At 38.9% G+C, this 27,162-nt stretch overlaps 1 protein-coding gene across 1 annotated transcript; it reads left to right on the top strand.

The window, feature by feature from the left end:
- The first annotated feature begins 4 nt into the window (after window positions 1-4).
- LOC123763005 (mitochondrial 2-oxoglutarate/malate carrier protein) lies at window positions 5-21,528 on the top strand. The gene is made up of 6 exons (XM_045749915.2): window positions 5-263; window positions 2,362-2,586; window positions 3,079-3,169; window positions 6,821-7,034; window positions 8,423-8,522; window positions 19,771-21,528. The coding sequence occupies exons 1-6, from the start codon at window positions 196-198 to the stop codon at window positions 20,000-20,002; spliced, it is 930 nt and encodes a 309-aa protein (XP_045605871.2). The 5' UTR covers window positions 5-195; the 3' UTR covers window positions 20,003-21,528.
- Window positions 21,529-27,162: the final 5,634 nt, after the last annotated feature.

Below are 27,162 nucleotides of genomic sequence, written 5' to 3'. Positions count from 1 at the left end.
CTTGTATCATATATCTACATAGAGAGGATATGAATTCCTTATTGTGTACATGTAGCATGACTAGCAGGTATATATAATTATATGACTTGTGAGATGTGATTAGCGTGAGTGAGTGGAGGTCGTTGAGGCGAGGAGGAGAGGTGACCGGGGCCGGAGTCTCCATCTGGGCCGCTGCTGCCCCACACCAACCTCGCCATGGCTCCCTCACACAAGCAAACCACCATCCCTAACGGCATTAAATTCCTCTTCGGAGGCATGGCAGGGTAAGCAGCGTGTGTGTGTGTGTGTAGGTGTTGAGTGTGTGTGTGTGAGGCAGGGGGAGGAGGATATCGGTCTATCACGAAGGCACGCAATTTGCTATCGCAGCTATCTTGGGTTCACTCGTGAATTATCATTTCTGTATCAGGGATGATGACCTTTCAGGGGGTACAGCGGGCAGACGTCCGTGGTGATGTATGTATAATGGGGCTACATTTCTGAGGTCATATTAATGGTGTGTGATCTGTGGTGGGTCATACACTGGTGCGTGACCCTGCAGGGTGTCACAGGTCACACTCCACTGTGCTGTGACCTGTCACAGGTAACTTCTATCAACTGCCAATAATTCGTTTTGTCGGGGACAGGAAGCCTATGTATACATGTACTTTAAGCTTGTATTGAGATTGCCTCAAGGTCTACCTACTGACCCTGCCCCAGGATACAACCCCATAACAGTTGCCCAACTCTTGGGTACCTATTGACTGTTAGGTGAATAGAGCCATTAGGCGACAGGAAACGTGCCCAACCGTTTCTGTCCTGCCTGAGAATTGAATGAAGCCAATTATACTACATTTCTTATGTGCTGATGTTGAGTAGAAAAATATTTTCAGTGCTCTTAGTAGCATGAACTAATCTTTTATAAAACTACAGTACTTTAGAGGAAGTATTGGAAGTACAGGTATCTTGCCTGCAACGCTATGTGTACGAGTGGCTTTAGGTATTGTATGTACTAGCTCTATTTTTAAATTCCAACATTATGTTTGTAACTCATCTTCAATGTATATACCTTTACCTGAATAAAAAATCTATTTATTATTGTGTGTTAGGAGCAGATATGTTGGGGATATTGCCCGTGTTCCACACTGTTTTGGCAAGTGTCATATTGGACTGTGCGCAACACATTTTCAGAAGCATTTAAATAATAAACCCATAACTAACCTAAGGCTTGTGGATATGTGCAGACAGACATTTTGGGCTCTGCATTTAGATATATATACAATCCCATGTAGAGTACTGTACAGTATTACATTATACAGATCCAGGTCTATGGGTTATTTTATAGTTGGGATACAATACTGTATAAATTGGAATACAATTATCCAACATCGTTAGAACAAGGCAGTGACAGATGTTCTCTAGTGAAGCACCCTATTGACCCATAATCAACATGTTCACGATCCTTATGTTAAGGATTGTTATTTAGGGAGTTCTCAGATTAGTTCTCGGAAAGAGCTGCACACATTTTATTTTGGTCTATTTTTTTCAAAAGAGTAACACTTATGAGTACAGTACTGTATATAAATGTTTCATGTACTGTATATGAAAGTTAAATATTCATTTTATTTCTGATTTACATCTCTTTCAATTTTGGTAATTTTTGCACTTTGGTTTTAGACATGGTCTATTAAAGCTCCTATTTCATCTAAAGGGTATAATTAAAAACATTATCAAGTACAGGTAGAGTGATGGTTACTGAATGCTGAATCACTTGCATTTCTTCTGCAAGAAGGCTATAACCTAGTGGCATATTTATAATTTTATGTTCTTATAATAACTCCATCCTGTCCTCAACAAAGACCCAATGCTCACCAATCCATTTGCCAAAACCCCCATGTTTATGATGGGAGCTTCGTTCATTTCGTATTTCATCCAAGTACAGTACAGTACTGCAAATATAAATAATTGCTAACAGAACCTGATCATCTACCCTAAGTTAGATGTCTAACTTAGGGTAGATCTTAGGTAGGCCTAAGTTAGGCCTAACTGTTCAACATATTTTAGTACGTAATAACTTGTATTTGAGAAAATACAAAATTTGGATACAGGGTAAATTAAGACTGATAAATGTGTCTTTGGGGTCGATCACTAGCTAGACGTGCCTAGCCTGAGGGCACATTGGAAAATTTCACATGCTGTGGTGTTTGTATGCATTAATTTGTAAACATTTTGCTGCTTTCTATTATATTTGTGGGATAAAGGCCAGTACATCACTAAAATTGTAGGTAGGTGCAGGAAGGCATGGTTTTTATAACTAGTTTTGTATTGATTAATCTAAAACTACACTTACCATTTAAATGTTTAAGTTGCTTTGGTTTTCCACAGTATGGGGGCCACCTGCTTCGTTCAGCCCCTCGATCTCGTCAAGAACCGAATGCAGGTTGCAACAAGTAAAGAGCACAAGACAAGTTACCACGTAATAAAGCATGTGATCAAATCAGAAGGACTCTTTGCTCTCTACTCTGGGCTCTCTGCGGGTCTCCTTCGTCAGGCAACATACACTACCACTCGTCTTGGCATATACACATGGTTGTTTGAGAAAGCATCAGGGTAAGGGAATGTGCATCTGGGTATGTCATTGTCACCACTACTGTATATCAACCCCATACAATATTTCCATATTTCACCGGGATAGGGAATTGATCTTCCAAAGATTCCACTGAACTGTTGCAAAGAAAGATGATTAAATTTTCTGTAGTAGAAATGCTATAAAATAAGATGCTGACAAAATAAATTTATTAAAATGATGCAGTACAGCTAAAATATAAATGACAATCACATGAGAAAGTGGTAAATTTTCGATTCAGCATTTGTTCCACGTTAAGGTAAGGTAAATGGACACATCTCTGTGAAAATTTGTTCAAGTTCCTTTAGAATTTCATCTGGGCCTCTCACGGAGATGGATACAATACTACCTACAGTATGATGTTCCTTTGGGAAGTATTGTAGCTTACTGTATTTTATTGTACAGTTGCTTGCTTTCCTGAATATTCAGGTATTAGAGAGAAGTCATAAAGTATGTAAAGAGACCTTCCTTGGCAGGCCCAGTGGTGAACCTCCCAGCTTCATCGTCAAAGCAGGCCTGGGTATGGTAGCTGGCATGGCGGGTGCCTTTGTGGGGACTCCTGCAGAGGTTAGTGATTTGCATGTCTTTTGTGTTTTAAGTGTGTATTGTTTGTTCATATATGTGAGCGTACAAGGCTTCTCTTGGTTTATTACTTCCAGAAATAAGTTTCAACACTTCTGCTGACGATGCATCAGCTTTAGAAAGATAACTAACATTGAACAAAGTATTTCTATACAATTTGAATATGCTGTTTTGATAATGTTCTATAGTTTTCTAAAATTTCCTTATTACTGCTTTATCATAATTATTGCATTTATCATATAGAGTGCAAATCTTAATTTTATAATGTTTCTTTCTGAGAAATGGAGAAAATCCTGTGTTTACATGGAAATCTCAAAGCCAGGCCTTATAAGTGTTGGAATATTTGCTTTGGGATATTAGGTCTGACAAATTTGTACAGACAGTACAGTATTGCTAAATTTGTCTAGATCCGCAACTCTACAGTAAGTGCAGACAAATACCATATTTTACTGGAATACTATATCAGGATATATAAAGAACAAATTTGATGTGTTGCTATTCAGAATTAATTGTTATATAGTTTAGCTTGTATTAAAGCAGCCGCAAAGGTGTTCCTTATTTAGTCTTCTACCCCAGTTAGTCATTCTACAATACTTGCTCGTTGGCAGGATCGCTGGTCTTCTGTTACTGGTAACAGGCTGCATGCTCTTAAGGGTAGCGTGTCTCCATAGCCTTCCTCCTACCACCGTAACCGACAGTGGGAAATGGCTCTGACGAGGTTACGTATTGACCATACCCTTTTAACTCACGGGCACTTGATGGAGCAACGCCCTGCTCCTTATTGTCCAAACTGCATTCTCTCTTACGGTCGTGCATATCTTTGTTGAATGCTCTGACTTCCAGAATGTGTGTGTGTCTTGCTTCCCGACTGTCCCTCACGGTCACCTGTCCCTCGATAGAATCCTTGATGAATCGGATATCTTAGATGTTGTTTGCTTTATGCACTTTTGTTATCGTATTGGCATTCTTAGTGATATTTGGCGCCTTTTGAATATCTCCCACATTTGACGGTGCTACATCGCCTCCCCAGCTTGGTGCCTTCTTTTGATAATTGCTTATTTACTCGTGCAGTATTAAAGCATTATCTATAAAATATTCTCTACCATAACTTTTTTATCATGTATCGTCTTGTATATACATTTGTAAAGTATTGTCCATTTTTAATATTAATAATGTCCTAGGTGTACATTTTAAATGGTACTGTATCATATGCTTAATCCTGCATGAAAGGATAACATGAATAGAGGGGGGGGCCTCCTAGTGTATATCTTAGTTTTTATGTATTGAGTTTGTGAAATGTTAAATGCTCCAGTGAGAGTCAAGACTGGAAGTTACAATCAATGCTGGATTTCTTAGCTCGGAGGCACTTGGTGCCTCTGTCTCCATATGGAGCAAAAAGGAAAAAACCTACTGGGGGGGAAGAGGGGGAGGAGAATCCAGTAGCCATAGGGGGATGCACTGCTGGCTGAACAAATCAGACTCCCAATGGAAACCCTGGCATCACAGTCATAGCTAAAAGAAAAATAGCTACAAACAAAGTAATTGTCTCTAAACTAAATGGAAAGAGCAGAAAAACTGGTACTAAAGGGATACAGAAGAGAGTAAATGAAAGACAAATTAAGACGATGATCCAGTGGCCAATGAGGCCCCTGGAGTAACCTGCCATGTAGATAATACCAACCATATGTCTCGTAGAAACCCGGATAAACACCTTTTGAATTTAGGAGTGATAAACGTGCATCAGAGAAAACATTAGAAGGCACTGTGTAATGTGCAGCCATTAAACACCGCAACACCATTGAACAGAATCATGGAATACTGAGTATTGCTACCTGACTTGATAAATACCTCAAAATAATTAAATGTGACTTGCATAATTTTTGGCCTCGGTGACCTTACTGTATCTTCACTTGCCTGATCCCATCCATCTTACTTCTATATCACTGGTCCTCTGTTAGGTTGATAAATCCCATGCACGCCAACTGTCACTTCCAAATGAAAATGTCTACTTAATGTTTCCCTACATTGCTGTCGGCATTTGGCTCTGTTCAACCATTTTAATTCTTTTTTTCTATTTTCTCTACTTTTTCTTGGCTTATGCCTCCCCACTCCATGGAAGTGGGAAATGAGCAGTGATGAAGACAAAAGATACAATCCATAATTGTGTCCTCTATAAGTAGCACCATCAGTTTTGCTTAATTACACATGATGCCGCCTTGAGCAGGCTATGGGGCCAGTTGTTAGTCCTTACACAGTACAGTATGTGTGACCTGGATTGTGAACTACCCAGATGGTATTTACAGATTAATTTTGTTTACTGTTAAAGCTCATCTTTTACATAGTTTCTATCACTTGTCATTTTGTTTTGCAGGAAAAGGTAGTTCTTTTGGAAGCGATGAAAAGTACTCCACATGCCCCTGAAGTCTTTTCCAATAAGAGCAGAACCAGGAGCTATGCTCCTTACTTTTTATGCATCACTTATATGTAGGTGACACTTTATCACGTGTAGGTGACACTTTATCATATGTAGGTGACAATGTGGTGCAGTGCCAGTAATTTGAGACCTTAAGCACTTGTTCATATAGACAACAAAACTGTGCACTTTAATAATTATTTTCATCTGATTTTTTTTATCTTGGACTGACATTGTCATTTGTTTGATTTTTAAAGTACTGCACCATATTGTATATCCAGCCCATTCTCTCGAGTTGTCACAATGTCACAAAAAAAGATGTACTAGATTGCCTGAACATAACTTGACCAAGGACGCGTGATGAGAAAATGGGACAGCCCATCAAATTTGCGAGCCTTTATAGTGTATCATATTTTGACGTTGGGGATTTATTCGTCAAAATGGGATGTACTATTCGAGAGGACGGGTTGGTATATCAGGCCTATTTTTACATACAGTATTGTGGGTTGCACAGATTAAGGACTGCTAGGTTCTCCAATGTAGTTTCATAAACAACAATAGCTCACTAGAATCACTTTTTCCAAATGTCGTCAAAATTTTAAGTGTGTTATGCACCTTTATCTCTCAAAAGTTTTGCATGTTTTCAACTTTATAAGAATGCATTCTGCACTCTTGGTAGGGACTAATGTGTAAGATTATCACAGTAAATACATTACAGGACTTCCCAACATATTTCCATAAGGTCATTGTGAAAAAACTGTTCCATAGTTGGAACAATGAATTGTTCCATAGTTGGAACCAGATTTCCCACAGGCACAGCCACAATACTACAAATGGGGGTGGAATGCATTCCCAAACCACCAAAAATATACAAAGTGTTCTTCCCAAAAATCTGGGCTGGTGGGAAGGAGGGAAGAGAATTGAATTCCCTCTCACAGTCCGGCTTGAATGAATCTTTAGTTCAGTGTCTGGCTAGATTTGTTATACAGTATGCTGTAGAGGATAACATTTCCATAGCAAAATTTTGTATGACTGCTTCTTAAGCTAGAAGCTCTCCACTGAGCTAAACGTTCTGAAAGTTTTGTTTGTTACTGGCATTCCTTTAGAGTTTTACACTACAGTGTTTGTCTGCTTAGTGGAACTGACATTTTGAGCCTTAAAAAAAGAAACTTGTTTAATAAATGTGTTTTGATCTGATACAAATTTTGTAATTACATTTTCAGATATCTCTAATCCGAATGACATCGGATGGCAGACTACCACTAGCCGAACGTCGTAACTATAAGAGTGTGTTTGACGCTCTGTTTAGAATAACGAGAGAAGAGGGCGTGTTAACGTTATGGAGGGGAGCTATACCCACCATGGGGAGAGCCATGGTGGTGAATGCTGCTCAGCTAGCATCTTACTCTCAGGCCAAACAAGCACTCATACAATCTGGTAAGAATATGTATATATTTTGACCCTAATGAAACAAAGAATATGTTGGTTATTTTTTTAAGTTGTTGTATGTATATAAACAACTGTGCAAAAGAAAAATGTACAGTAGCATACAGTACTGTAATGTATAAGAAATAAATAATCATGAGGGAATTATATAGATGTTTTAAATGCTAAAGTGCAAATTGTGTCAGTCTCTTAGTACACTGCTACTATTGTATTTGTGCATCAGTTACTCCTTTTTAACTTATGTTTTCAGCTCAGAAGTGATATCAGAACAGCATAGAATCATAGACAACCCCAAGTTATTGCACAATATTAGGAACATTAAAATTGAGGAGAATGTAGAATTTGGTGCACTTGCCATCATTTAGTGAACATATATAATTTGATAAAGGTCATTATAAAAACGTTCTACTTTTGCATCTGGTAAAATCTTGAATTTGAACTGATTTGCCCAATTGATTTGAAATAATAATTTTAGGTTAAATGTAGGATTTGGAGACAGAATATACTGTAATATACAGTGCTTTATAATATTGACTAATTTGTAATTTAAGGCAAAGGCAACAGCTGGTTGATGGTCATTGGTTTCTAGTTTAAAATATTTACTTTTAACACTAGGGGTGCAGTTTCTGCATGCATTCTGGACTGTAAACATTTTGGGGTACCTGGGTTACACACAGCCCACTCAGCGATTTGACAATTTTTTCAATCGTTTAATATTTTCTAACTTGTTGGTGTTGACCAGACCACACCCTAGAAAGTGAAGGGACGACGACATTTCGGTCCGTCCTGGACCATTCTTAAGTTGATTGTCGACTTGAGAATGGTCCAGGACGGACTGAAACGTCGTCGTCTCCTCACTTTCTAGTGTGTTGTCTGGTCAACATACTTCAGCCACATTATTATGACTCATTGCCTACTTACTTGTTGGGTTATAACAATAAATTTGGTGTCAAAATGTTCACAAATGAATTGTCTAGAGAACAGATGCAAAACCAAACTTGTATTTATAATAGATTTTGGTCTCCTCTGCAAATTGTGGAACGTAAACCTAGTGCGCTTGGCGCACTTAGCAATGCTTAAAATGTTTATAACCATTTTGTTTCTTCAGCTTTTTCTTGTGTTATAACTATAAATTTGGTGTCCAATGTTTGCAAATTAATTCTCTAGAGAATAGATGCAAAAACAAAATTGAATTTATAATTGATTATGCATGACAGTAATGAATATACAAATGGTCATGAATAGCAGTTGGATAATGCAATTTAGTGTCATTGGAATGTTTACTATCAGAGTATTAATGATTCTAAAACGTGTCTTTGGGATGCAAGAGTGTCAACGTAACACTTGTAGGTGTTTTCTATTCGTTGTTATTTTTACAGGTTACTTCCAAGAGAACATTTTCCTTCATTTCTGTGCTTCAATGATTTCTGGTTTAGTCACCACTACTGCCTCAATGCCAGTTGATATTGCAAAGACAAGGTGAGATTTATTAGCCTTCTGTTCTTGGAAATCCCTATAATTTTGTAATGTTATCACATAACATAAGACAGCAGTCTCCGTGGTGTAGTGGTAAGACACTCGCCTGGCGTTCCGCGAGCGCTATGTCATGGGTTCGTATCCTGGCCGGGGAGGATTTACTGGGCGCAAATCCTTAAGTGTAGCCTCTGTTTAACGCAACAGTAAAATGTGTACTTGGATGAAAAAACGATTCTTCGCGGCAGGGGATCGTATTCCAGGGACCATAGGATTAAGGACTTGCCCGAAACGCTACGCGTACTAGTGGCTGTACAAGAATGTAACAACTCTTGTATATATCTCAAAAAAATAAAAAAATAAAAAAAATAAACTGTCAACATTGTCTGAAAGTGGTAATAGTGGTAATATCAATATTTAATTTATATTTATGATTTTCTGATAATGGAGGAATAAGACACCAACAGTATGGGGACCTATTTATTTAACAAATAAATAATTTAACAAATAAATAATTTTTGCAGACCATGTTAATGAAGCAGGTAACTTGTATAATTTACAACAGCATAAATACATGTATAACTTGACTACACTACAACAACTTAATAACATTAATACATATGACTAAATAAAACATGGTCTGCAGAACGCCGAATCCTTATTAACTATGTGTACAAGTAAGGCAAACGTTTAACATAATTTTCAAGTAGAATCAGGGCTTATAGAGTATCATATAGTGGCCTAACACATGACAGAAATAATGCGCCAATCCCAGACATAATGTGAAATCGTAAATTACCAGTAGCTGTAGAATACACCTAGAAGGCAAATTTAACATTACTCTTACAAGTCAGAGTAAGTAGCTGCGGACAGTGTAATACTTAGGGGCCGGCGCTGCACCCCCACTCGCAGAGCCAGTTGGCCGGACCCCCCCCCCGAAGGGCGAGTGCCTGCTGGCCGCGTAATGTTTTCAATGTGGAAGCATGATGACATCTTGCCTGACGTATGAGTGAAAAACATCACTCCTCCACCGTCCGACGTCCTTAATTGTTTCCTGTTCATGCTCGTCAAGTGACGGCTGCGTGGCCCGTCCAATCCGGAAAGAATGTGGGGCGTAGCCATTGGGAGGGCGCTGGCCACGTAAGGAGCATCAGCGTGTAGGGGCGTTGACTTCTCATCTGACGTTGGGGGCCGTGCCACCAGGAATGGCGTAGCCGCAAGTTCTGCGTTGCGGGGTATCAAGGAGTTTTTTCCTTGTCTGCGTCCACATCCGTGCCCGTACACCCGTTACCTCTGCCGTTAAAAAAACAGTCAGGAATTTCCAGAACTGAAAAAAGGTACAGAGTCGGGCGTACATGGCTGGTAAATGCTGCTAGGTAAGCAGCATCCTGGAAGTGACCAATGGAGCCCCTTCTGGTGCATGTGTATACAAGGCGGGCGTCTTGATGTCTGCGTGTTGTGGGCGTATTACCTCGTACATGCCTCGCGTGCTATGCCCCGCCACGCCAGGACATCCTCGTGTCGTCGTCATTGCTGTATCCCGCCCTTGCAGAGACTAGCCCAGTGAGGTTGACCCCAGGGCGGTTGAGTAGGACCTGCGTGTGCCAATCCGTGCAGTCCGTCAGGAGTGTTCTTCGTGCGCGATCCTATGTTCTCCGTCCATGAGGTGTTCCTCGATGGTCTGTAGTCGTTCTCATGCGTGCTACGCGTGATGTGCACCGCCACGCCGGGTCGTCCTCGTGGGCGTCGTCGTCGCTGTATCCTGCCCTCGCGGAGGCTAGCCTAGCGAGGCTGGCCCCAGTGCAGCTGAGTAGTTCCTTCATTCGCCCATCCGTGCAGTCCATCGAGAGTATTCTTCGGTCGCAAACCAATGTTCCCCGTCCATGTGTTGTTCCCCGACGGTCTGTAGTCGTTCTGGAAATATTACTGCAGTAAGAGTTGGCAGGGGTGAACATGTGGTAAAGCAGGGGGGGAATTAAACGCTCCGAAACCCAAACGAATAGGGCTCCTTGCAATAAGATGAAGACAACGTTGTACCGACCATATACACTGACGGAACACTCAAAGTATGTTATCTAATTTATCATCATTACTATTTAACGTAAAGTAAATGAAGCACTGATGTTGCAGTTAATCACAAAATGGTAAATATCACAGTTGTGGGGCTGACCATCACCTGAAGGCCACTGTTGGCGGGTTAGTCTAAAAACACAACGCATGGAAGTGAAAAAGTGTGTACTTCTATTATGAATAAGGCTTGAGTAATAATTCCGGATAGAGTATAGTCAGTTCCACAGGTCCATTGGATGCCGTCTTTCTAGGAGATGACTAATGGCGTTCTATCATGCTCACCCTTAGCGGCAGGAACTGAAGTCAAGAAGTGGGTGGGCTACCTTGAACCGACAGCACCGGGGACGTAGACTGCAACGCCCAGGCAGGCAAGCCGAATTGTTCTTGAACAGATATTGGGGAAAAAGAACACTCTAGTGGCAATGTAAGTGATGGCAGACGGGTAACACTCCTCAGTCTAGGAGACCGCGCGTAAGGCAGATTGCGACTAACGCAAGCTATGGGAAAATGCCTATTATTACATATTAAAGGAAAGCCCGATGTTAGGCAGGGTACCTAAGCAGGAACCTAGGAAAAAAAAAAAATTCATAGGATGAATGGGCTGCGGACTGCTGAATCAGATTGCGTCAGGTGGGAGCAGGCCGGTCCACGCAGCTCTCCTCGTCCCGAGGGGTGTGTGTTGACCCCTCCGCGATGATTCTGTGAACTGAGGGAATTCTGCGATGAGAGGGAACTGGGAATTGCAATTAGTAAGATGGTTAAAACCAAAGGAGCAATGCATGCTCGGTTGTAATTGAGGCGAATAGGACACTGGGCAATAATAATAAAGCATTAGTAACAAGACGCCTGGAGTTGTTCTTCTGTGAATCTTGCAATGTATTTGTGCCTTAGTTAGAATAAGCAATTCTGTATTTTGCGTCATACTATAGACATAAATAAATTCCCTTGAACGACTACTGCGTAGGAAATGAAAAAAGACTTGGGTAAATACTGGTTCGATAACATGGTGTTAAAATTGTAGACCAATTACCACGAAACGTAGTGGAGTATGTGACCTTCCCATGTTCTAAGCATTGGAAGACATGTACTATAGAATGTCGTTAAATTCGCATGAACGTGTAATATACTGCAATTAATGCATGAATATGTGAGAACAACCCATACCCTCAAAATGCAAAGGGGGGCACCGCGTCAAGCTTGAATTACGTCAATGCGGCATGGCAACCGCATTTTTTTTTTTTTTTTTTTTTACTGGTCGTTAGCCAGAATAAAATGAGCTGTATAATGTCATACGATTTTTCGGCGAAGCATGCCCGTGCCACCCCTTGGGTGTCTTAATCCTTAACGACCATCCAACAACCATACCACTAATCTAACCGCAAATAGGCTGTATAAGAATACCATAAAGACTATCCCCAACAGTCTGTGAATAGTAAAACAAATTAATAATTGATAGAATAAAGCGTCCCAGACTGTTACAAGTAAGCGGATTAATGAATATTAAAAGTCATTAACTAAATACTTTTCATCTACGGGCTCACCATAGCCCGGAACCCCCCGTTCCAGGCAGCGAATCTTTAACAACAATTAAGTACTTTATAATGTTAGTAATAGTAATTCCCAATATCTATTGTATAGATGTAAGTATAAAAGTAACAAAATAAATTTAGAAAGCCTTCATAATTATAGATTTTTAAATATGTTCCGGAATCCCGGTGACCGATTAATTAAAAGGAAGGCACAAATGTGAACAGTATTTAATTACGGTAGGGTAGGCCAAGGTGTGACGACGAAGAATGACTAAAAGGAAGGCATCAATGTTTAAGGTTTATCGTTAATCAGTAATAACAAATCCAATAAGAACACCTCCCAAACTGGGAGAAATAAGCAGCGTAATTTATTAACTATTGCGATTAAAGTTTTTATTAAGTTAGTTAAGGGTAAGACTGATTGGGGTTGTGAGAATACGTAGTATTACAAACTTGGAAAGCCTCAAGTACCACACGTTACAGGATGAGGGAAGTACCATCAACAGACAAAAGAGGTTTTAGATTTTTAAACAGAATAGCTAATTACCTCAGCGATAGCAGGGATAATAATATAATCCATGTAACATATAATAGAAGTACAAATAGCGAATGTCCATAATCCTTAAATAATTACTGTATATAAATATGTAGCGTGAATAAGTTATTGAATATGTGAAGAGTAAATAAGTAAGAATTAAATGCCTTAAGAAGTACATGATTAAATTTGTAACGTGAGACCCAGCGACCGACAATAAAGAAATTTACCGCACTTGACTGGCCGATAATTCCTAAGTAAGGAAAACATGCGACTACAGAAATACCTAAAGGGAAGCACTTAAAAGAAAATATACAATAATCCGAACATGAAAACGGGAAGAAAACGTCCCTACTTTGCAGAAACAGAAAATAACAGTTGAGAAGTAACTACGTGGATGAGATATTAAGTCGGTGAAAGGAAAAAAAAATTAAAAGTGTGTAGACCGCTTGACCTGTAAGTTGTTTAGCTTAATTCTTATAGAGTATGAATAGACTTGACCTTAACTGTAATCCTAATGGGACGCGACAGGATGAACTCACGCGCCAATGCTACCGAGGACTGAAGAAGGATTAACTTGATTTACCCACTAAATGAAACGCACGAGACTGAGAAATTTAAGTTTCAGTTAAAGTAAGCAGCTTAAATATTTAACTATTGTGATTAAAGTTTCATTTAATTTATTGAAGGCGAATTGAAGGGTTGTGGGAGAATACGTAGCATCATATGTTATTTACAGACTTGTAAATCCACGAGGACCACAGCGATCCAAGAGAAAGGAAGTATCGTCACCAACAAAGGAGTAGCCGAAGTAGTACAGAACATAGTACCTAAGTACCACCGCGGTAACAGGAATAATAAAGAACCCATGTACAATTAACAACAGAGCTAATAACGAAAGACCCTAATCCTTAGTAAATTAAGGTCTGTAAATATGTATCTTGAATAAGTAATAAGTGTGTAAAGTGTAATTTAGTAAGAATTTAAATGAGGAGAGTCTATGTAACCTGAAGATTTAGGCTTGAAAGCTGAAAGAGGAAAATTAATACTTAATCGTAACTGTAATCCAACGGGTACGTGGCTTGAAAAGCCCACGCATCCCTGCACCCAAGGTCAGAAGAAGGGAGTAACTTAAGTTACCAGTTGTCTAAATGAATACCGCACAAAACCCCCTCCACTGTGAAACTTATATTGAAGAGTAAACCTTAATCGTAGCATTAATTCAAAAGGAAACACTGCAATATCCTGCCCCGAAGGGAATTGATTGGCTTGAACGATCGTACGCAGGTATTAATTATATTCAAATATAAACCATCATAATAAAATTAGAATACTCCGAAGTAATCAAAATAACTATATGACCCATATAAAATACATATCAACGTATAAGTACCCGATAAATGAATATAAGAAAAAACAGTTACTTAACCACAACTGAGACCTGCTTGTGTCCGGAGAGACACACACACAACAAATTATAAGTGTGTTAACTGAGTCCCATACAGCCCGCAAAGAACTGTGTCCATTTCAGTCTAAAATTAACTGAGTCAATGACATTGAAGTCCATCATATGTTGTCCTCCGCATGCAAACCGACCAATAAATTGATTTACCTAATGCGATTAAGGTTTTAATTAAGAAGCGTTAAGCGTATGATAAGTATAAGATTGTATTAAAGAATAACCACTTAATGTGTAAACCACAGCTTATAATCTTAATGCCGGAGATTAAAAGCTTAATCTCGTCCGAAGGAAGTTAAATCATAACTGTGACATGCATGCGTCCGGATGGCACTGACTCCAGAAATATGTGGATGATAATAAATATAAGAAATATAAGGTCCAATACAGCGGTTTCCATAGTAAATTGCTCTCCGAATGCGTGGTACGTTTAACAGTCTCGTGAATTTGCTGATTGCAGATCAGCTGGAACGGCAGCAGTCGAAGCGTCGTCACCTGTTGAATAAAAACAATTTTTTTGGGGGATGTAAAAGAGATATTCATTTCTGGTGTGGTGAAATAGGGTCCTTGCGACTGTCCAGGGAGATTTTCGGAGCAGCAAATTATAAAATTGGTTACCGAGTCCATTGCAATGATCTCCAACATCTGAAGTAGTTGTTGGTGGACTTCCTGCTACACCAGCGGTCAAACTGGTACAGCCAGCGTCCAGGGTCAATCCACGGCCAGGGCAAACCAGCAGCCATTGAGGCTTCATAAAATAATTTTCGGGCTTAACCGTCGGACAAAAAGTCTGGCAATCCAGCAGCGAGGCGGCCGCATAATAATTCCGGGCTTAACCGTCAGACAAAAAGGTCTGGCACTCCAGCAGCGGGGGAGTCTGCAATAAATTCCGGGCTTTAACCGGCAGACATGAGGTCTGGCAATCCAATAGCTAGGGCGGCAGATAGAATAATTCTGGGTCAAGTTTTCCAATAGCGAGGGCGGCTGAATAAGTGGAGAATGTGTGCGTCTACTGAGATTACCTACAGGGAGGCATCAAATAAAGAATAAAATAAACCGGACATGAAAACAGATGTGGACTACCCTTCAAGGAGGAAAAAGAAAATGAACTGTTGATAAATACAGTGGAACCTCTATTAACGAGTGGCTCTATTAACGAGTTTTTCCAGTAACGAGCAAGCCACTCGCAGCAAATTTGTCTCTATTGACGAGCTCGCCTCTATTAACGAGTGAAACCACATAGCGCTTCCTAGCGTCTCGCGGGTTCTCGCAAATTCTCGGACGCCTCCGACGCCAGTGTTGTTGTTGTATCTCACACGACAAGCATCCCTCTGGATTTATTTGAGCTTTTCTTTGGGTTTTTAGTGGTTTTGCGACTACAATTTGTAACACACGATGTCTCCAAAGAAGCTGCTTGCTAAAGATAGTGTTGTCAAGAGGAAGAAAGACACAATTATTGTGGATTTAAAGAAGGAAATTATAGCGAAGCATGAGTGTGGTGTCTGTGTGATTGATCTCACAAGGAAGTATGGCAGGTCCTCATCAACAATTTACACCATTAGTAAGGGAATGAGGAGGTAAGGGAGGATGCTTGCCTCTTCCACTGAGATCAGGGAAGTGTTTGGAATGTTTGAAAAGGTGAACGCATTCTTGGAAAAGCTGCCCTGATAAAGCAGTGACAACCCGGTGTGTGAAAATGTTTAATTAATTTATCACTTTGTGATAACACTTTATGAAAGTGTTATCACTTTCGCAGGTATATGTCGCTTGAACGTAACACACTTTTTTTCTCTTGAATGCACCTAAACACCGCGCTCAAGCGTCATTTGAGCAAATATTTCTATAAAATCCAATTCTTATCCGATCGACTTTTGGATTGTATACATGTTTGCCATGAAATTTACGTTTTCTTTAATAACCACATTGCCTATTTGAGAAAACGGCATTGTATTGTATCTTCGTGGTAAGACTATTATATTGTTGACACAACGAGTGTAATCAATGTAGTTTTTTATTTGGTGCTGGTCTAACGCATCCTTGTGTGACATTTGAAATGAAATTTGGGTGAAATTCCCAAGAAGAGAGAGTCTGCCTGACTCAGAGGTGGATTCTCCTTCCACACCATAACCCCTCTCATCCTTCCCACCTCCCCATCGTCTCCCTCAAGCCAGCAACTACTCTTCATAAGGTAAAGTAAATATTAAAACACTACAACAAAACATTTATATTTACATGTGCAATATTATATTTACATAAAAAAACTCATACAAGTATGGATGTTTTTGGGAGTGGAACGGATTAAATTTATTTCCTTTATTTTAAATGGGGAAATTTGTTTCCAAAGACGAGTTTTCCAGGTTACGAGCTCGGTGCCAGAACGGATTAAACTCGTTAATAGAGGTTCCACTGTACTATGTTAAGGAGATAATGAGTCTTTGGGGGGAAATAATAAGAATTAAAAGAGGATAATCCGCTTGACTGAAGGTCTTAAAAATTAAGAAAGGCTTAACCCTAACTGTAATCCTATTAGCACGTGACTAGAATCTCGCGCACCTAATTTAACGAGGACTGTTGAAGGATTAATGAATTCCCCCCTAGATGAATCGCACGAACTGGGAAAACTAACCAGCTTAATTATTTAGTACCGAATTAAGACTCTAGATAAGTTATTTTAGTGACGAGGAGGAAAAGTATAGGGGAACACATAGTATCACATGATACACACAATCTTGTAGGAGAAAATCGTAACTGTGACCAACTGTTTGACTGTAGAGAGACGAACATTTTATAAGATTTATAAGTTCTAGTAGTACAGACTTTTTTTTTAATGTAGCGTATTAATAGAGGTTTATAAGTGTAATGACCGAGACAAAAACAGCCCAATAATAATAGAGGCCACTGCAGACAATATGAAGGGAATCTATTACCTCGAATCATGTGTTGTCCTCCGATGATGTCCGACAAATAACCTTATTTTACCTTTGCGAATAAAGTTTTATTAATAATGCGTAGTGAAAATTATGTATGATGATGTATTAAAGAATAACCTCTTAGTGCGTGCTTAACCGGTTGTCCTCAGTTGATGTCCGACAAATAACCTTATTTTTTCCTTTGCGAATAAAGTTTTATTTATGAACGTGGAGTGAAAATTATGTATAATAAAGTATTAAAGAATGACCTCTTAGTGCGTAAAACACATCTTCTAATCGTATTGCTGGGAATTAAAACCTAATCTCTGACCCCGTAGGATGTTAAGAACCAGACTGTGACCTGCTTGTGCCTGGAAGGCGAGAACTCCAGAATGTAAGAATGAAAAGAGAAATAAGAAAAATTTAAAAAAGGGGGCCAAACATCGGATTCCATCTTATGTTGTACTCCTTATTCGTGGTGCGTTTAACAGCCTTGTGACCTTTTTCCTGATTGTTGATCAGCTGTAACGACAGCAGTTGGAGTGAATTCCCTGATAAATGAAAATTTTTGCCTCATGGATTTCAAAGGGAAAATTAGTTCCTGAGTGGTGATAATGGGACCTTTTCGTCTGTCCAGTGAGAATTCCATAGTAGCTAGAATATAATGTTGGTAACCGGGACTATGGCGAAGATCTCCACTAGGGTACTTCAGAAATTTTTTGTTACTTTGGGCATAGCCGGCAGGCCAAGGACGGCAATCCCGTAGCTAGGTGAACAACGTATAAAATTTAAAATTTTTTGTTTGGCTTAACCGTCAGACCAAGGTCTGGCAAACACGCAGCATGGACAATTCATGCGGCGAAAGAGGCTGCATAGAAAATTCCGGGCTTAACCGGCAGACAATAGTCTAAAATTCCAGCGGCGAAGGAGGCTGCATTAAAATTTTTATGCCTAACCAGTAGACAATATTTCTGGCCCTCCCAACGCGAGGGCGTCTGCTGAAAAAACCTGGGCTTAAAAGGCGGACAATATGTCTGGCATTCTGGCAACAAGAATGTCTGTATAGAATTTCCGGGCTTAACCGGCAGACAAAAGGTCTGGCACTCCAACACGAGGCTTGCCTCTTAAAAAAAATTTGTTGGGCTCAACCTGCCGACAGAAGTTCGGCGACCCAGCCACAGTGTAGGCTGCATAAAATTATTTGGCCTAACCGGCAGACGATATGACTAGCAATCCACAGCAAGGAGCCACATAAAAGGATCCGGGCTTAACCGGCGGACAAAATTCCGGCAAACTAGCATTGATGATACTGAATAAATATAAAATTCCCGGGCTTAACCGGCAGACTATAAATCTGGCAAGCTAGTGGCTAGGGCAAGTCTGTATAAGAATTCCGTATTAATCGTCGTACAATAGGGCTGGGGCAGCCTAAAATGCCCTGCCTAGGCATGACCTAGCTGGAACGTCTTCAGGCCGCGTGGGGAACAGCGCTGGGCACACGCCGACACTTGGGAGGAACCTAGCTTTTCATTTAGAACATAAGATATCACTTTACCTTGGTGAAAGTTGAGTACTGTAGACCGACCCTAGCTTTTCAGCATGTGAGGTGAAGGGCCCCCGGAGTTAAACTCAACCAGGGTGGGGGCTGCGATCGAGGTAGCAATCGTAGTTTCCATAGCTTCTAGAAGTCCCAAGAACACAAGAGTCCTAAGTTATTCCTTTTTCTTGCGAAGCGAAGCGTGTTTGTAGCGTTTGTGGCGAAAAATTTTTCTTTTGACCTGTGAAGCGGAGCGTGACCGGAGCAAGAGAGAACGCATGACTTCTCCTCTCTTCTTTATATAGGCCCCCACGGCGCTCCGCGCGCTGCGCCGCGGAACGTGCTGTGCAACTGTCTTTCTCCTCCATCAGAAATTCCTCCGCATTCCTACATAATGCAGCGGTTATTTCATTTAGTTGAATGATGAGCAATCACACAATGTAATGGTTGCTGTGAAAATACTGTACAGTGTCTAGAAATGGTGATTTCTATTGTATAAATAACTTGTAATTCTACAGACAAATGTTTTTTATGTTAAAATTAACATGCGTGTACTAAGTATAATACATGTATGCTTCTAAGTAGTGCTGTTTATATATTTAATTTTTATGATCAGAAAATTGCACTGATATTGATAGACATTAAATATTTTAATACTTAAATATATTAAATAAGTGTTTTTAAGTAATAATTATCACACATCCTCATGTGCAGATGTTGCTTTCCTGTAGATATATTGGGGGATGATACTAAAATCTGACTTTTGTATATCATTTTCGGCCAAATGAAAATGAATTGATTAATTGTGTACAATACTAACAGTGGAAATGCTCCACATGGCGGTTTGGATTTTGGAGGGAGCACTGTACTATAGTTTTGTTCCTTCAGTCATTTCCAGCAATTTGAAAATAAAGTAAAAGATAGAATTAGTTATTACTGCCAGAAAATACTGTATACTGTACTAACTTGACAAAGTTTTGGCAAGTTAAGTACAAAACATTCAATTGAGTAATTGAATGTTCAATATAAGTGTGATTTGCACCAATAGAATTAGATCTGTTTGATTTTACTGTACAATAGTGTAGGTATGTCACACACAGTGTGAGGGTTGACTGTACAGTACGTGTCCATAACATTCTCAAACTAGTATAATTTTCTATTCAGATTTGTTTAATTTTACTTAATGTTGTGATAAGGTAATTTTTTTCCTTTCAGAATTCAGAATATGAAAATAATTGATGGTAAACCGGAATACAAAAGTGCACTGGATGTCCTGTACAAGGTGATACGGAATGAAGGGATCTTCGCATTGTGGAAGGGTTTCACGCCATATTACATGCGCCTTGGCCCTCATACAGTCCTCACATTCATATTCCTTGAACAGATGAATCTCATGTACAAAAAATATGTGCTGGGTGATTCTGCTGCTAAAGGTGGTGGAATTTAAAGTTTGAATCTAGTAGACAAGGTTAGTCAAAAAATCATCTTGCCCGGCTTACTTAGTTTATCTTTATTTTTTTTAGAAGAATTGTTGCCTTGGATTTCTCACTCTTTTTAAAGTATAGAGATAAACAATGAGTCGGTCTCAACTTTGAGGAAAATGAAATTTGAGATTTGTTTTTATCTTTTTTATTTTAGGGAACTGGCATCCAGTGGATTGTTTTGTAGGGGAAAAAGGTTGATCAGATATTGGTGGTTGTTAATTTGAGCAGTTTTGCTTTCTTTGTCAGGTATGGAGGAGTCTGTAAGGACTCGCTTTTGGTACAATAATTATGTAGCTATTTTACATGGATCTCTTGGTAATTGTGATAAATGGTTAGTGTTTCTTTTTAAATCTTGGGACTATTTATATGTACAATTTATTGCTTAAAATTGCTTTCATTTGAAACCTTTATTTATTGTATTATATGTATATGAAGTATAACATGCTGTATAACATATGCTGTATAATATAATATAATACTAGATTAATTAATACAGTATTCTACAGTTCTTCAGAAAACTTGCAAAATTTTAATCTTGAGGTTTTCATTTGTTGGGACCGAAATAAATTTCTCGACATTTGACGAACGTTACCCTTAGGAAAGTATAGAAGTTATGAATGTAATTAGTAAATTACACATGATTTTCTTATTGATACATCACGTTACTGTGATTTCTGTGTGTATTGTAATTAGTCATTCAGTCATATTATAACTGGTACAGTAGGCCCTGGAGGTTCATAAATCTTCAACCGAATGTTAAAACTGAATTGTGCATTTTTATTTTGTGATGGCAGAGTACAGTATAGTTATGTACTGTACACATTGTAGTGGTCTGAACTTTAATTCTGAGTAGCAGTGATGCAAAGTTGTTGTTTAATGATCTGGTTTATGCTATGCTAAATAATGGATAGATTAATTAGAGCGGTTTATTTTAAGATAGTGTGTTATCACATGTATATTTATTATCTAATACTTAAATCTTAATAGTCATTGCTTTTAACAAATTGTGTACTAACTCGTCTTCCTCACCTCTCCTAACATTTGTAAGTGCAATTGACTTATTGCACTTACTTACAAACTGAAGCAGGTTTGCTTCATGGTAGTGTTAAAACATGATAGAAATGGCAAGACATGAGTATAATTTAATAGTTGTTGCTTTAACTGGGAATAAATTTGCTATATTTTTGTATCCAGGCAAGTTGAAAGCCATCATTTTAATTTGATAATTCCCACTGCATTTAATGTGAAATGTTGCAGCAGCTCTGAATATTTGGCACAACACCAGCACGCACAGATCATTCAGGTGGTCTACGAGTTGTATCATGAAATCTAGTCTGAAAAAATTAGGCTGTGTACATATCAAGACCTTAGCAAATTTTCTGTGACTAATTTTCTTGTATATTTGTACATAGGAATGCAAAAGCCATCTGCACTGATGAATCCTTACTGAAGAGGTTATCATGATTAATAAATATTGTGCAGGGATTTTTATAGACGTTTTATTTTGGCATGTCTGACATTTGAAAATAAAGGTTTTGCAATTATTTTCAGATTTTAATGCTTTAACTAAAAAAAAAAAAGGTAACGGTGGAAGCATCATTTTACTCGTTACATTAGTAATGGTAACTCTTATTTGTTGCTCATCTCAGACCTGTAATATTTTATGCTTGTTATTTCTTCTGTATTTTAGGGATGAAACTGCTTATAAGATTCAGGGCAAATGTTTACTAGAGGTAAATAGCCAAAGATTCCTGTGTGTCGCATGATAAAAAATCCATTCATCCATCCTACGATCTGTGTTGGAGTGTATGATGTGGAAAGAAATTAAGGGTACATAAAGGCCTATGTACAGTGATTTATAGATACAGAAAACATTTGAGCTCTGACAGTCATATACTGTACTGTACTGGCTAAAATTAGATTCTTTTAAAATACAGTACTAAGATATACAGTATCATAAAAAGTTTTCCAACAATTGGCAGTAATTTGCACTGGTATGAAAACTTAATTTTCTCAATTTTCAGGTCTGTTGAAGTTGGGGAATTGAAATGCATAAAAGCTTTGCCATGTGCTGGTGGATGATAGTTCTGTACAGTGAATGCCTCATTGGTATTATTGTTCACATTATGTAGCAACTGATTGTTTATTGCATAAAACACATTGACTTATGCCTTGACTACTGTTGGTTAAATGGCCAAGATGGGCAAAATACAGTTCATAATTTGCTAACATATACAGTGTTAATAGTCATCACTCTTGTACTTCAGTGTTAATTATACATCTGGTTACTGTTAGTCTTGTACACTTGGTAATAATTAGGGATCTGGTTGTATGGTGATTAGCTGATAAATGTTCAAAGTAGGACAAGCCAAGAACCCTTAGTTGAGTGTCATGAAATGCCTCTTTCTGGTAGATTCCAGGTGGCTTCGTAAAGCTATCTTGCCAAGATTGCTCCGTGCTAAACAGAAACATCAGTCGGGTGAGAGTTCACTTAGCTTACTAGGGACCAGAGCCAGAAACTGGCTTTCCTCTCACAGGTGCAAAGCGCAAGTGACATCTGCTACCCCTATTGGGAAAGCATCCAGAAAGTCGGCGAAGCTGAAGAAACGGTTGAAGGATTCACAGAAAATGCAGCTTTATAACTACAAAACAACAATGCAAACAATTCAGAGGTAACTAGATTCACTCAAACTAGCTCGAAACTCGATAGAACTCGTTGCCACCACTAGATAGCCCAGCTCCTGCATACCTATTGGCTTCTATATTTGATTTGTTAGAGCACAGAATAAACAGAAACCTTTATTTCCTCTACTAAGCAAATGAACTTTGATGAACACGAGTCGTCTTGTGTACACTGAATTCACCTCGCTCAGTTAATTCCGAAATCATAATTTTTGTTTTCTTCAGAGCATGAGTATAAATATATTAACTGTTACAGTTTATCACTTCAAGTTTCTTAAGGCCAACTTTTGCACACAAGGCCTCCTTGTTATTACATTACAATGAAAGCCTTTCAGTGGATGCCCAATATAATTTGCAAAACATGCTCTGTCACCAATCATGCTGGGATGCACCATTAGTTGTCACAGCAACTATTTTTTAAAGATCAGCCTGTCGATTAGACAATTCATTTACAACTTCCTTGCATATTTCAGCCCCCGTGATATGTTCAGGTAACATTACCAACTATTCACATATTAATGATCCTTTATGTATTTACTGTGGGTGGGGTTTAGAGAATCAAGGGAGGGCAGTGCATACCAGCATTGTTCGCATGTCATAGGTCTACCATGCATGGGCCCATTTGCTGCTACTGGAAGGTATTTTGCAGTTCTCTCATTTTGAGTACATCCTCACTGCAAATTCATTGCCATAATACACCACATCCCCCTTTCAAACCACCTTGATAGTTATCTAGATATTTGTGATGATCTAAAAGCATATTACAGTTCCAGTAATAGTCTACATGTAAACTGGCAAACAAACCTTTGTTGTAAACAGATTATTCTTAAGTTATAACATTGTTGTATTATAGATCATTAATTTAAAATATAAAAGTGCTGAAACTTTTTTAAGAATTTGGTTTTCTATAAATGAAAATGTCAGGCACAAATAGTTTTTGAATTCCATATTTCATATTATTGCCTAGCTTAGTCTAGCCTTGGATAGTGAGTAGATATTGACACTAATTATGAAGTCGTTCCCAATACATTCCCTTGAGCAGATCTGCGTGAGGACAGGCTGCTCATTTTATGATAAATTTCCTCGGAAGAATCTAGAAAGTCATCGTCCTGGACCATTATTAATGGGTTTTTAGAATTGTATTCCATCTTAGGTTATAATGTTCAAATTAAAGGGCGAATATCAAATTAAAATTAAAGCATACCGGGTTGAATATTTGGCAGGAAGTGTAGATATGATAGAGCCCAGTAGGGTCAGGAACCTGTACATTAGTTGATTGACAGTTAAGAGGCGGGACCAAAGAGCCAGAACTCTACCCCCGCAAGCACAATTAGGTAAGCACAATTAGTTAAGTACTGTTTCAAGCTCAAGACACAATGTAGAACGGAAAACGAGATGCTTTTCTACCCATAGGGCTATACATAATCTCATGGAACCGCCTACCCGCCGCAGCCGTAAGCGCGAAAACTGCTGGGGTTTAAAATACAGCTGGAAAAGATCATCTGGATAAATGGAGGGACCTTTGACAAGCCGCCGACTTCCTTTCCTCGTCGAGGAAAGTAAATATAAATATTTATATTTAAATAATATTTAAGTTCCCTAAATGTGACAAATCAAAGAAAATGAAGAGTCTTTACAGTCTCCGTGGTGTAGTGGTAAGACACTCGCCTGGCGTTCCGCGAGCGCTATGTCATGGGTTCGTATCCTGGCCGGGGAGGATTTACTGGGCGCAATTCCTTAACTGTAGCCTCTGTTTAACGCAACAGTAAAATGTGTACTTGGATGAAAAAACGATTCTTCGCGGCAGGGGATCGTATTCCAGGGACCTGCCCGAAACGCTATGCGTACTAGTGGCTGTACAAGAATGTAACAACTCTTGTATATGTGCATCTCAAAAAAAAAAAAAAAAAAAGAGGGGGTAACTTGTGGCCATAAGCGTTCAGGTGACGTAATCTGTGGCCACCATCGTGTGGACGCCCCAAGTTGTCACTTGTCAGTGTGTTGGTGTTGTGTTCTGGGGACCCGCCTCGTACCAGACGACAACTGTGGCCACCGAGGAACAGACGGGGACACACACACTGCCATCATAACGTGAGTGAAAGCATATTCTTGCTCTAATGTAAAGAAATGTTTGTTGTTGATTTGGGGGCCGCGACAGACAAATGGCGGATGTGCCCCGACGTTCCCTTAATAGGTTGAACACTTAGCCTTGCGGCCATATACACGTTGCATGTTCGTGGGAAACTACTGTGTCTTGCTGCAAATGGACACACACACACACACACACACATGTTTGGTGAGGTGGTGGAGTCCTCCGGGGATGTGAGCACCACCTCTCCACCCCAGGGGAAGGTTATGGCCAACTTGTACACGGGCCCTTCGACATAGCCCGTCTTCTAATTGTCAAAACCGTGTATACAGTACATCATATTTATAATTAGTATGTATATTAGCTTGGGTTGGGGTGTATTAGGCTCGGTTGGGTTAGGTTAGTTATTAGGTTATTTATATATTTTTGGAGATCCGAGATTACGTGCATAATAATTGAACTAAACTAAATACAAGAAAATGCATTTTTTTAATAATTAATAATAAATAATCCGTTAATTTTTTATGTACTTGATACATAGTCTCCCGGTTTGGAGTCTTTTAATAATTACTTTTATGTACTTAGGTCTTTGCCCTGATTTAGTACTAATAGTATAACCCTGAGCTGCTTGTACTGTCGACAGTATATTCTAATTTGATAAACATGCGGAGTAAGAAGATTCAGTTTAACTGGTAGAAATAATGTCACCACCTGGGGTTAGGTGGATTCCTGTAGGATCCGCTCCTCCCCTCCCTGCCAAGTCCTCCCCTGCTGAGAAAGTTGGATCATTATTTCATAATAGAGCTGCTGCTACCATATATAACACTATTATGATCTACGAACTGCTGTGAGCTACTGTTACTTTCACTAGTAAGACTGCATTTTTCTGAAGCTTTTGTTAAAAATACTTTTATGCTGAGTCTGTATCAATGAGTGCTAGATTCCTACTCCCAGTATATTTAGATTACTGTAAACGTATTCCTCGAAGAAATACATTACTGTTTTCACCAACATTTTTTTTCTTAATAAAAAATTACGGTATCTTCCTGATATTTGTAAAATTTCTTTGTATCAACTTGAAACATTCACGATGTAAGGAACATCGGACAGGTGCAGTTGAGCTATATGACACACACATATATATATACACAAACGTACATACACGTTTCACAGAAAAAGTTTGGAATAGATGCAATCATGTTTTATATGTACAGTGTTTGTCTATTGGAGAATGCCTCACCCAAATTTGTAGCCAGTCTGGGTTACAGAACAGACTGTACAGACAGCTTATCGGGGTAGGCCTAAATTATATGATTTAAGAAATATTAAAAATTATAAACATCCCTAGGCCATTTTTCATGGCCATTCATGGAGTCTAATGTGAAAAATGGCGTGTGATTACGAGTTTTACTGAAAAAAAGTAAGATAATTGAGGAAAACAATGCAGTTAACCTCATTTGTTTCAGTGCTTGGGTGGGCGGAAAGGCGAAAGGGAGAGATAGAGATAACTAGCTAGTCAACATTTTGAATGCGTTTAAAGTTGTGGAAGCAAAGTCCATCCAAAAAAAAGGCCAGATCGACGAAAAATTCAAATGTTAGAATAGGTCAATTACAACGCAACAGGTACAACAATGCGAGAAGAGGATTGGGTCTATATAATAGATATACCTCACTTTAATTAAGTTCAAGTAAATTTATTGAGACAATAAGATACATATCAAAAGGATAGAGTTGCTTAGGCTATTTCTACCTTACTTCACTTCCCCGTACATTGAGATTGAAGTACAACTATTACCACATATACATACGACTACAACCACCTCATCACATATGCATTCAACGGAACCTACCATGACAACTACCACAATCACATAAGACTACTTAACGATATCATTATAATACAACCACTACTGCAACACTACCATTACACACCTGTACGTAACACACCACATGAGCTGCTCTAACATGAGATATGGTGGCCTGGTAAATCATATGAACGGTTTAGATCAAAATATATCGTCAAAAGTATTTGTTTCAACTGTTTAGTCACCCCGTCGTCCTCGGTAAGCGTAGCCTCACTTCCTTACCAAGTTGGGAGCGCAACAAGCGAAATATTATTCAAAACAACAACTATAACTTGAAAACATTTAGCGTATATATTTACATTCGGTAGTGTTCAATTTAAATGTGTGGGTTTAAACTGTCGATAAACGTTTACCTTGCAGCATTGCGTTCTTTAGAGAGATATTTCTTGTATATTTCACACTCCAGCACTTTCTACCTCGTGGCATTATGGGTAAATAGGAGTATGCGATATAAGAAGGTAACAGATATAATAATCATATGTATAAA

This window comes from Procambarus clarkii, chromosome 47 (genome assembly GCF_040958095.1).
Source record: "Procambarus clarkii isolate CNS0578487 chromosome 47, FALCON_Pclarkii_2.0, whole genome shotgun sequence".
Classification (NCBI taxonomy): Eukaryota; Metazoa; Arthropoda; class Malacostraca; order Decapoda; family Cambaridae; genus Procambarus; species Procambarus clarkii.
This window is presented reverse-complemented; position numbering and strand designations above follow the sequence as displayed.

Bases quoted from the DNA above. Each gene is read 5' to 3' on its own strand.
- LOC123763005 (XM_045749915.2), top strand. From the start codon at position 196: ATGGCTCCCTCACACAAGCAAACCACCATCCCTAACGGCATTAAATTC. The intron at 3,170-6,820 runs GTTAGTGATTTG...TTACATTTTCAG, and splicing joins TTGTGGGGACTCCTGCAGAG to ATATCTCTAATCCGAATGAC. The intron at 8,523-19,770 runs GTGAGATTTATT...TTTTCCTTTCAG, and splicing joins GTTGATATTGCAAAGACAAG to AATTCAGAATATGAAAATAA.